Raw genomic sequence first — 11,789 nt, 5'->3', positions numbered from 1 at the left:
TGAGGGCAGACTGGACGCTATACTGTGACTCACTATTGCATCTCAAAGTACATGTGGTATTACAAGACAGGATGCGATAGGGAAAGCAGATTGGCATGCTTCTCTTAGTTGAGATCTCTGCAACACAATACATAGACATCTTTGATACTTAAACTTTTACTTTTTCACATTTTGTTCATACGTTAGCTCTTCTTTATAGAATTCTGGCAGCATCTTACACATTGCACCTTTAAAGATATACTATGCTTGATGGTGTTGAAAAATAAAGCCAACACAGAAGTGCTAAAAACTGCAGTGCTTTGAACAGCCACTTAAGGCTGACTCGAGAAGCTAGTCAATCCCCATTGACACCCATATTAAAATGCCCAATGTTATCAGTCGGTTACAAAAAACTGTTCTAGTCTCTATAGCTATTTCATGAGCGTATAGCTTCATTAAAACTCTACGAGGGGTGAATTTTTAAATAAGTCACCAGTTAACATTTGATTCAGGCTTTAAATTACGCACAAATACTAAACGGCTTCAAAACTAAGTCCACAAATCAATGGGTGATGTCACAGTACCTATGTCCATTATTTCTAGTGTATAGTGGTGGTGGTGGTGGTGGTGGGGTTGAGGGGGGGGTTCTTTATAAAAGGTAGCAACCAGGTGCCAGAACATAAGCAGCAAACATCTAAGAGACAAAGACCAAAAAAAGCAATTATAGGGAGGGGAAACGCCAAACGAGTGACTCTGGGGTTGTTTTTTTCTCTCTTTCCCTGGTGAGTGTGTTTACAAACGGCAACTGGCAACCTTAAAGTAAGAAAGGAAGGAATCACAAAATATTGGAAGGACATCTTGTTTGAAAAGAAAAAAAAAGTTTGAAGGGTGCTGATAGCAGACAAAATGGATTTAAAAAGAAAGATACTTACATGACGAGGTTCCTTTTTCTGCTGTCTGCTCCAGCATTCAGGTATTTGGCCTGCTGTAGTTTTTGTAGTGTCTGTAACATCAGAAGTGTTAGGGACCTTGAAAAGAAAGAAAAAATTAGTAAAGTTTTTTTTTCAAGTTATTCAACATTGTTGTCTTTTTCCGACAAAGGGGCATGACAGACTTTAGAAACAGTTCCTCCTCAGCTCTTTTCAGCATTGTGTTTATGCTGTATGTTTGTATTTATGAGCATAAGATACTCACATGGGAGTGCATTTCCATGGGATTCCCACCAGCTTTCACAAAGCTGAGCTGCAGGATCAGCTGGATGAAGAGCTCTTTGCTCAAGCTGGTTTACCTCTGTGCTGTGGAGAGACTGTATATCAATAGTTTCCAAGTGCTTGTCATGTTTGAAGACTCAATTCAGAGTGGCCATTCTTGTACATTAGTCAATTATAAAGACTTTCAGCTCTCAACAGAGGAAATAGATGTGAAGCACTGCAGCGATGCTATCTTTACAAAAGGTTCAGCTCTCGGCAGAAGAAATACAAGACTTTGGAGACACAATGTCACAGGAGCGGTGGGCACTAGAGGGTGGAATGTGAACGAGAGAAAAGGGCATGGTGCCGTGGAAATACCATATTGACAGTCACAATGCTCTTCTGCTTGATCATTATTCTGAGTTAGTGGCAACAGATGACCTTTCCTGGTCAAGAGCTTAGTGTGGTTAAAATTCAATTGAGTGGAAGAGAGCAGAAAGAAGAAAAAAAATAACATGGTAACCTTTATTCTGCCATTGACGCTAACCTTGAACAGTGGGCCCCAAAAGGGATAAGCGCCTTGTACTTTTATGTGTGCAAGAGAATAGGCTGTCGTGCGTGTGCATGTGTGTGTTGTGTATGTGCAGGAGTCTGCGCAAATTTAGCAGAAAGCAATTATTGCACGTGTGTTTGTGGTAGCAACAGAGATAAGTAGGCAGACTGAAAGATAGGGAGAAAGCGTGTGAAAGGGGTGCAGAGAAATTACCCATTGGAACAGCTTTACCTCAACCAAACCGACCGAATCTCCACAGATGTGTTTCTCACCCTCAGCCATTTCTTTTCCGACCTCTTCTCTTGTTCACACCATCCACACTTTCCTCCTTCCCTCACCTCTGTCTCCTCCCCACCTTCCCTCTGGAGGACTGAAACAGAGCTAATTGAAATAAATGAACTGGGGAACAAATCAGAGTTGATTACATCAGCTGCATGGGGATGCTGATTGCAAGCTTGTTGAGGGAATGTTGCAGAACTAGTTGGTAATGAAGAGCCTTGTTTGTGTATTACACTGACTGGACATTGCAGACAGCCACACTGTCTCATGGATAAACCCGCCTGTCAGGTCTGGAGTGGAAACATAACAGAATGATTTCTTGTTTGTTTTTATTCGCACATCAATTTGTCATCAATTTGACATCAATTCAGGCAGCAGCTTACTGCTCATAAACTCCTCAGAATAACTGTACAGTATATAAAATTAGTACAACAAAAAACACTATACACAGGAGGGGCTGCGCAGGATGGGACAGGAGGGGGAGAGTTAATAACTGGAATGTTTAAAAGCAATGAAACAGAGTGAACTGCAAAATTAAACACGCTGGGCACACAGTCTACTGTTTGAATCGGAGGAGGTAGGCAGAGCATTAAGATTTCATTTACTAAAGGGAAAATCATCCGTAAAATAGAATTTACATGCGTATGTCATTTTCTGTAGTATTTCACAGTTCCATTTTTTAATTTGAAGAAGTCTGTTTAAGCTGACATTCAGAGACAGACAGTGGTAATAATGTCATCTCAAAACAAATCCTGGAGCCGCTCCACAGACAGTGAATAATGGATAACATGGCACTATAATGGCACCCCTGGTAATCTCACTAGGAAGTGAGGATAATTTGTAAGTCACAGCTCTACAATTTTCAAAGGAAATTTGAAATAAATATTAAGAAGAATCTACAATGGATCAGGTTTTCATAGTTACCAGATGACAGTGTTGATGCTGGGATTTTTAAGTTTAGTTACATTTTTAGGTAATGGCTCGGGAAGTCAGTTTTGCATAATTTTAATAAAAACGTAAAAATTAAAAGGCATGGGATAAAAGTAGGTGTTCTATTGACTCGGTGAGCTTTTGTGCCACATTTTAAAGCGCTATTCATTTAGAGGTGGTGAAATTATACGTTCTTTTGTTGTAAATGTCTTGATTCTTGTTTTATTTTCTGTTGGCTTTGCTGACACACAGCTGGCCAGCCACATTAACGTGAAATCACAGAAAGAGTGGATGAGGACAATGTTACCAAAGAATAGCTGTTGGGTTGGGATGACAAAACGAATGCTAATTACAGAGCGAGCTCCATCGCAGTGCAGTAAATTGAAAAAGAACCAACATTAAGCTATAATCTAAATGTGTAGCCGCTCAAAAATATTCTCAGTGCTTAACCAATTAACAGTTAGCCATTGACAACCTCACTGGCTTTACCGTATCAGTAGACTGGTACACAGTAAATTCGGGTTTAGATGGATTTTCCCTTTAAAGCTATCAACCACAACGCTCTGAGCTGGCCCTAACCTCCTTTCACTGGCCCTGTGAAATTGGCACAATCAGCCAGAAGATGTGCAAAAAAACACAGTAGACTAGTCCCCAGACTCTGAGGATGTTTCGTGCTGTTGAAAGAGCAATAACCCTCTCCCTCACTAGTCCGATAAGCCTGCCCACAGAGACACACAAACACAGTGACACAATAATAACAGACTCATCTTTAGCACCACTGAAGAGCAAATCCTGTCAAATGAACAGCAACATATTCTGTCGAAATTTCAACATATGAACAAAATGGAGAAATGGAAAAAAAAAAAAAAAAACCTCTGAGTCGGGCAGGAAAATGAAAACAGGTTATGTCAGCAATTATAAAATGCTTTCAAGAGATGCGTGAAATGTCTCTTGGTATAAAGAACCACAGTGAAGATGAGAGAACATTTTAATAAGCATGCTCTTACTTCTTGCCCTGAAATATCCCCAGCCTGGTTGCTGAGGTATGTCATTAGCAGGTATATACCACAGTAGAGAGGATGTTAATCTGACATATACAGTACTGTAGTCCTTGGAATCATGGTGGGCTCAAAAAGTCTATTATCAAGCCCATGGAGGGAAGCAGTCCAATAAAGGAAACAACCTTATCCATTCAAGTAAGTGTCGGGTTCAATAACTTGCTATGCCTATTGAATACTAATCAAGGTAATTCACTGAGCAAACTGCAGTTGAAGGGTAAAAAGGACAATTTATCATTCCTGCGCACAGGAAATTAATTACGGTGCTTGTGTGGAATTAATATGCTAGGCTAGTTCACAACTGCTATGCAATTGTCATTATGCTGAAATCTGAGCATGCAAATGAGCACGGAAACACCTCTGATTTATTCAGTCCCAGTCTTTGTAAAACATTAGGTAGCGACTAGTTCGTTTAAGGTCTGAGAAGCTGCACTTAACTGACCCAAACTTCAGAATGACAGGCTGTTCCTGTCTGTGATCAGACAGATCTGTCTTGTTTATAAGTGGTCATCATCAAGCGGTGCATTCCTCTTAAGTCTAGAGGATCAATTACAGCACACTCGAACAGAGAGAGAAAAAGAAAACAAAAACACTTAAAATTAAATATCTCTAATTGGAATGTTTCCCTTTGGTAAATGTGCTTTGTTCCCACTGGTATATGTCCTCTTTCTCGCCATTCTTCTTACTGTTGTAAAGCCATAGAACCTATTTCATTGGCTGCTGAAGAGTCTTAAATAATATACCACAAACCCACCACATACAGGAACATAATATAATAAATATTAGCTTGGGCAGCGGTAAAAGTCCAGTTTCTCTCACTGAAAACTTGCTGTGCAGGTCTGGGTTTTTTTTAAGGTTTTTTTTTTTTGGGCATCTTGTTAACCATTGAAGCATACTCGTCCAACTTGGAATCCATATTTCTGGTTGCTGTTGCCAAAGTCTGTTGGAGCCACATCCATAATAGGGAGCAGCTCTGCCGAGGGGGAGTCAATCTCTAGAACAGTCCTTTCCTGACCTTTGCGGGACTGAAAGAGAAAAATTAAAGCCATTATTAAACTTTGCTTGGCTTAATACGACTAACTAGCCCTCCCCCCACTCTCTGGCTTAAAACCCAGTTTACGTCAGTGATTGATGGCTACCGCAGCAGCACGATTGATAAACATATTACATTCATGAAGGATAATTCTCGTTTGTCCAGCTAGTCCCTGCACTGACCTGGCATCCGTCATGCACTGCATTGATGAAGGGGCTTTTGGCTTGTGTTAGCTCTTCGTCGTTGCTGCCCCGGAAGCGGAGGGCATGCTGGTAGGAGCGGGAGGTGCTGTCAAACCAGCCTGCTGAGTTCTGGCAGGTGTAAGTGAAGCTCTGCTTGGCCGTGGCACTCAGTAGTTTCAGGAAGGTCAGCTGAACTACATGCACAGGGTTCCCATCCCTGTCACTGTAGGAGAACTGGATGACATAAAAACATAAGCGTTGGTGTACAACACAGACGGAGAAATGAAAAGAACGACTTTACCCTTAGAAAACACAAAATCTTACAGAATGAGAAAATATACACAAAAACAGGTTCTCTTTAAGAGACAAAGCCAAAGAAAAACACATCTGAGCCTGTAATCTGTCTCAGACAAATATGAGTTCTAATTTTAATTATATCACCGAGATAACAAATCTCCCAGCTTGCGCTGATGAAGGAGTTTATGTAAGCAAGGGTGAAAAAGTTACAGCAACTTCTCCTCAGAATCAAAACAGACAGGGAAAGTAAAGTAGGAAGTGCAGAAATTAAGAAAAGAAAAAAAAGCAGATCCAAGGACTCTGTGCGAGAAAGTCGGTGAATTGCAATTGTGCTGGCAGCTCTGTGATTATCAGAGAGGGGTATGAGACCTCTGATCAGGTGCACATAAAAGGCCAGTGCTCTGAGCGTGCTGCCCTGAATGCAAGTCAATAAAAGAGCTGGCAATGGCTCTGTGTGAGTCATCCAGACTGCTGAAATCAACTGCTGGCAATATTAAATCAGCTCTCTTGCTGCACATGGTCTAATAAATTGATACCAAATTATACAATGTGCAAATATACAAACATTCGCATGCTGTCATGTGCAGATGGATGGACACACACACACACACACACATGCATGCATACACATTCATGTGAAGACACTTGTACAAATGCTGGCACCTCAATCATATGCATGAATATCATTCAAACACTCTCAATTAGGATGAGTAATTTAGCTGAAAAAAAAGACTGCCTGGCATTTGGAGCCAGCTGAGATTAATGGCAGGAGAGGAGGCTTTTTGTTTTTTTGTACCTGCTTGCCTTTCCTGTATTGGCTGTACCAGCTTCCTGGCTTCTCTTTGTTCCACGCTGCTAATTTCACCTAGACACCCAGAGAGAGAGAGAGAGAGAAAGAAGGGAAGGATGCTGGGTAAAATTTTAGGCTCAAGGAATACAGGGAGTGATTTGTGCTATGATGTAATATGACAAGGTTGGCTTTGTAAAGGCTGACAGCAAGAGATTGGAGACTTACATTCTCAATCCTCTTGTCAGGGTAGAGACATGTCTCTCCGTCAGCTGTGAAGTTACAGTAGACCTTGATGGAGTCTTTGTTACAGCCCTGGTTAGGATCAATCCAGTAGTCTCCTACAGTGTGCACAAAGAAAGGACATCAATCAAGCACCAGATGTTGATACAATGACCACATCGGGCATAACAAGATGATAACATGCAGCTAGCGAACGCATACAGAGCATTTTAGCTTTATAAGGGTATATGTTTGAGGGTGTGTGCATAATTAAAATGAGTTTTCCTGGACTAGTTTTTCCTCAGGTAAAATTTTAAATGTGTTCAATTAGGCATTAAATATGAAGAAATGTCTTTGCTAACCATCTTTGTAGTCGGGTTGGACCATCATGAGCTCTTTGCAGGTCCGGGCAGGGCTCTCAAAGGTTCCCAGGGGCCTCCTCATCAACTCAACTTCTGTTTTCATGGAAGATAGGATGGCAAAGACTTCTTCCATTCCCTCAGCATCCTCCAGAGGCTGATCTCCCTGGAGGAACTCATCCATATCCATATGCACGTCCTCCTCCCTGGATGGGGCTGCCCCTCCTGCCCGTTCGGAGTGTCTTCGTCTCTTCCGCCTGCCCTCCCTGATAGGGAGGGGCTCGATCATTGACGCTGGGGGTCCCTGGAGGTAGCACAGAGAGGTGAGCAGGAGGTGAAAGGAACAGAAAGAGGGTAAAGTTGGCACTGAGAGGGCCATGATTTGGATCATTGGCGCTACTCACTGGGGGTCCTGGGGGTCCGGCAGGCCCTGGATCTCCTCTGGGACCCACAATACCCTAAAGAATAGAAGAAGACAAAACTTTGTGTCAATCATGTCTCACCTGGAGCCTCTCTTACACCACTTGGCTGAATCCCAGCTCTATCCGGGCAGATATGGCTTCTGCTTTATAGGATTATCCAGCTGTGTGCATCAGCACTCTGTGGTCAAAGCCTTGGCTCTCAAGACACACTATAGTGGTTTTCATAACATCACACACACCAGAACCAAATCCTATTAAAAGGGCCCAATGGAAAAATCACACACAAGGCAAGTGTGGCTGTACAGCAGGCTTTTAGTTCCAAAGACATGCAGTAAACACAGTGGAGCATTATGATTATGGAGCATGGTACATTTATGCCAACAAACACACTTTTTCTCTCTTCCCCAGCATATGTTCCCAGCAGCTGCTAACCAAGCTGAGGTGAGTACAGCGATGTATAAAGAAGACAGATTACTGAACTCACCGAATCTCCCTTCGATCCTTTCTCGCCAGCTGCACCCTGAGAGTGGAGAGGAGGAGTAAGTATGCAGTAAAAACATAAATTTAAAGGATAAATGCTTAGAAAACTACCTAATTACTCAAGCAAGCACTGCACAATCAGCAATTCACTGGAAAATCACACACCTGCTGCACAGCAGGGCAGGTTATGGTCAAAATTATTACTTTCACTATCAATGCTCTTTGGATAAAATGGTGCTAAGCTGGGCTCAACAGCTAAATCCCAAAGATCCAATCTTATTTGACCTTTAAATACATATTCATTAGGGCTATCTTGACCCAATTTTATATTAGGCATGGGACTGATCAATGCTCTTTTCAACTGATCGAGATTGACTATATTGAGCTTACAGAGCCCGATCTGATCCTTTGTTTTAGGTCAGCTGTCATACTTTACTCATGAAGCTTTCATGTACAGCAATGAAACAAATGCAGCAGTCATCACCTCTCAAACTGTTGGCTGTCTGTTTCTCCTCCACTCCACTGAGCCCTACCGGCAGCAAAACGCCAAACACCATAAACAGCAGCAAATCACAATGAGACTGTTTATTTGTATTATTTAAGCACTTTTTTTTTAACTTCAGCTCAGTGTGAGAGTCTCTTGTGTTTTGCTGTCATCTATGGTACAAGGTGTTATACCCGACTGCTCGGAGAAGAGACAACAACCACACTTATCACGCCACTGCAAGTGCAACAAAAGCCCTGCGAGCAAAAAGCCAATAAGTGTATTTTATTAATGTAGCCTCATCCGTGCAAAAGATGTAGGCTACAGACTAAAATAAACACTCAGTCGAATAAAGTTAATTCAGGTAACTTAGGCAAGGCTGCACCTAAGCAACAAACACTGAAGAATACTCTTTTTAAAGAGACATTCCCTTAGACAGCAACAAGAACAAAAGGATTACAGAGAAGGTTTGTTTACACTTTGTTTTTTTGTACAGAAATAACTAATGGAAAATGAAAACATTAAGGGGGATTTGTTTTTCTTAATGCATTGCAAAGCTACAGTATTAAGCTGTCAAGCTTGGATTGTTTTTAAAGATTATTTTTCGGGGCATTTTCCCTTTACTGACAGGACAGTTTGGAGATAGACAGGAAAGGTGGGTGAAAGAAGGGGGAATGACAAGCAGCAAAGGGCCACAGGCCGGACTCAAACACAGGGACACAGGACATCCTAAGTATTCAAAGAGTTTCAGTGAAAAACTGGTCAAACTGTTTACACAAAAGCTATAGAATGATGAATAGAGAGCATATAGAGATAGAACAATGATTGTACTTTTTGATGCCCGTTTCTTTGCTAGAGTGAATCTCTCTTGACATACGGTATGTGTTTTATGTTTGTTTAATATTTATGGGCTTAATATTAACTGCATTTCTGATTCAAATTTTCATCTGCATTAACAAGAGGCAGCAAAAATTATAATTTCAATTTATGTATGGTAGTTGAAAACATACTTGTTCACACTCTGATCATGTAAAAGCATGTACATTATTGAACAGCTGTGACTTACTGACAGTCCAGGTGGTCCAAGTGGGCCAGTGGGACCAGGTGAACCAGCCGTTCCCTAGATGTGAGGACAAGCATATCTTGTTAATGAACTGCACTGTCTTTCTGTATCAGTGTATCAGAAGCATTGTGTTGCAACTAAATGTACCGCATCTCCTTTAGGCCCTGGTGTACCCTGGTTTCCTGGCAGGCCTCTGTCTCCCTTCTCACCAGGCTCTCCTGGGGGGCCAATTAAACCGATCAACCCACCATGACCCTGCAGAAAGAGACATGGTACATCAGCATTGTTTCCCAAGGTTTGCACGAGTACAGAGTGTTCTCTCTGTTGTGGGCTAAACACTTACTTTATCTCCTTTTATTCCAGGGTCTCCTTTTAATCCTGGAAGTCCCGGTGGCCCCTGGTAACAATGGCAGATGAATTAATTGACCAATGATTTAGAATGTGTACATAAAACATAATTTAGTTGTGTTAAGTTTAAATCATGATCTGTTATTTTAAATGTCCTGAATTCCACCTTTCCACAAACAGCCAAATGTAAGGATCTTACTAATGGTCCTGGTGGTCCAGTCTGTCCTGGTGGCCCATTTAACCCTTGCTCACCCTAAAAAAAAAAAAAAAAAACACAATAATTAGAGATCAGCGTAAAGTATGCTGAGGCAATGATTAAACGCAAATGGGACCTCATGTTCTGATGATTGTCTTGCCCCGTTTTTAGCCTCAGAGTAATAAGTAGCATTTTAAATTGTGTACTGACCGCGGGACCTGGGATTCCTCGAAGACCTTCTGGGCCAGACCTCCCTGGCTGCCCTTGGGGTCCCACTGGGCCTGTCTTCCCCACTGGACCCTGGGTTCCTATCGTCCCCTACAGAGCAAGAGGAACAGCCACAAACAGCAAGGCATTTGGAGCAAAACAGTCCAGTAAAGCTTAATTGAAACACACCAAACACAACCACAGAGTTCAGTGATGGCCATTATCCTCACCTTGGCTCCCTTCATGCCTTGCTTCCCTTCTTTTCCTGCAGTACCGATATGACCCTGGGGGATTGAGAAAGACAATGGTGCTGACATGAAGACAAGAGCTATTGAGCAAACAAACACACATATAGCTACATACACATGGGTGCACACATAGAATATGATAAGCTCACCCTCCGTCCTGGAGGTCCTGGAGGACCTGGCTCTCCAGATGCTCCTGGAGGTCCCTGTAGAGAACAAAAAAGTTGGAAACACATTCCCACCCAATCACTAAACCCTGAGAAGAATATCCAGCCATAGGGATGATGACACAAAACCTCAATATGTTACAGAGAATAAAGACTTCAGTTAATCATACAAGAGCTACTAGTGTTGTCAACAAATGAGGTAGAAAAAAAACAGTCACTGCTTACTGCTTTGCCAGGTTCTCCGTTGTCTCCTTTAGGCCCTGGCCCACCATCTATTCCCTGAATAAGACAAACGCAATGTGGAAAAAAATATTTATCATTAAGTTAATAATAAATCATTGATTATTCAAATAGAATTATACAATGGTCTGGGTGAATGCTCAGTTCTGATTGGTTGTGTAAAAGCTGATAATGGACACCCACTAGATAGTTCTGTTAAATATGGCTGTTCACCATTTTAAATTAATGTGCTGAATACATGCTGTTATCAGCCTGTATCTAATGAGTGACCATGTTAAAAGGGTGCTAATGCCCTTCAAGGTGTCCACAGTCAGGAATTAATGGTCATTAATTCCTGATAATGGACACTTTGATGGCCATTATCCTTTACATAATACTCACGTTGGCGCCAGGTTCTCCAGAGGGCCCTGAATCTCCAGGAAATCCAATAGGGCCCTACGGGCAAGCACAGTGCATTAGAAACCATCACATGCATGGCATGGCAATAACAGATTGACTGACCTGAAAACCACAGCAAGAAAAGTCACTGATCCGGAGAGACGAGAACTCACAAGGTTGCCTTTAGGTCCATCCTCTCCTGGAGTTCCTCTCGGTCCTGGAGGCCCAGCTGCACCGGGGGGACCTGAGTCACCCTTCTCCCCCACCTCACCTTTAGCACCCTGGAACACCAGCATGGGAAATGATAATCAAGAAAAAGGGAAAAGGGACGATGAGGTTGAGCAAGACCGGAAGGAAAGATGGAGGTGACATGACTCACAGCAGTGCCAGTTTCTCCCGCTGACCCAGGGTTTCCAGCTTCTCCGTCCTCACCCTGGTAAAGAGTAAACATTCAGTAAGATAATATCACACCCCACATACTGGTGCACGCACCATCTACCGTTCTACTCTATGTGCACAGGAACATGCTAAGTAGCTGCTACGGGGAAATGCTGACCTTCTCTCCAACAATTCCAGGCTGACCAACTCCACCTGGCAGTCCAGGTAGACCCTGTGGCAGGAGAAAAGAGAACAGCCTGTATCAAAATATCATAACACAAGGGAAAGTTTGAAATATTCATTTGATTTTTC

The 11,789-nt window shown here is 42.2% G+C and overlaps 1 protein-coding gene across 3 annotated transcripts in view; it reads right to left on the bottom strand.

Annotated features, from left to right (window-relative positions):
* Nucleotides 1-2,313: 2,313 nt before the first annotated feature.
* col5a3a (collagen, type V, alpha 3a) overlaps nt 2,314-11,789 on the bottom strand; it is a 62,688-nt gene continuing 53,212 nt past the window's right edge. For all 3 annotated transcript variants that reach the window (XM_042504858.1, XM_042504860.1, XM_042504861.1), the window contains 19 exons: nt 11,656-11,709; nt 11,479-11,532; nt 11,273-11,380; nt 11,103-11,156; nt 10,707-10,760; nt 10,467-10,520; nt 10,300-10,353; nt 10,073-10,180; nt 9,866-9,919; nt 9,662-9,715; nt 9,466-9,573; nt 9,322-9,375; nt 7,776-7,811; nt 7,274-7,327; nt 6,873-7,173; nt 6,517-6,629; nt 6,298-6,366; nt 5,205-5,438; nt 2,314-5,014 (listed from right to left, as the gene is read on the bottom strand). In XM_042504858.1, coding sequence (XP_042360792.1) covers nt 4,868-5,014; nt 5,205-5,438; nt 6,298-6,366; nt 6,517-6,629; nt 6,873-7,173; nt 7,274-7,327; nt 7,776-7,811; nt 9,322-9,375; nt 9,466-9,573; nt 9,662-9,715; nt 9,866-9,919; nt 10,073-10,180; nt 10,300-10,353; nt 10,467-10,520; nt 10,707-10,760; nt 11,103-11,156; nt 11,273-11,380; nt 11,479-11,532; nt 11,656-11,709 — 1,764 coding nt within the window. In that variant the 3' untranslated portion in view covers nt 2,314-4,867. The remainder of the gene's footprint in view (nt 5,015-5,204; nt 5,439-6,297; nt 6,367-6,516; nt 6,630-6,872; nt 7,174-7,273; nt 7,328-7,775; nt 7,812-9,321; nt 9,376-9,465; nt 9,574-9,661; nt 9,716-9,865; nt 9,920-10,072; nt 10,181-10,299; nt 10,354-10,466; nt 10,521-10,706; nt 10,761-11,102; nt 11,157-11,272; nt 11,381-11,478; nt 11,533-11,655; nt 11,710-11,789) is intronic.

Source organism: Plectropomus leopardus, chromosome 17, assembly GCF_008729295.1.
Source record: "Plectropomus leopardus isolate mb chromosome 17, YSFRI_Pleo_2.0, whole genome shotgun sequence".
NCBI classification, from domain to species: domain Eukaryota; kingdom Metazoa; phylum Chordata; class Actinopteri; order Perciformes; family Serranidae; genus Plectropomus; species Plectropomus leopardus.
The sequence above is the reverse complement of the archived record's forward strand: the minus strand, read 5'-3'. Positions and strand labels throughout refer to the sequence as shown.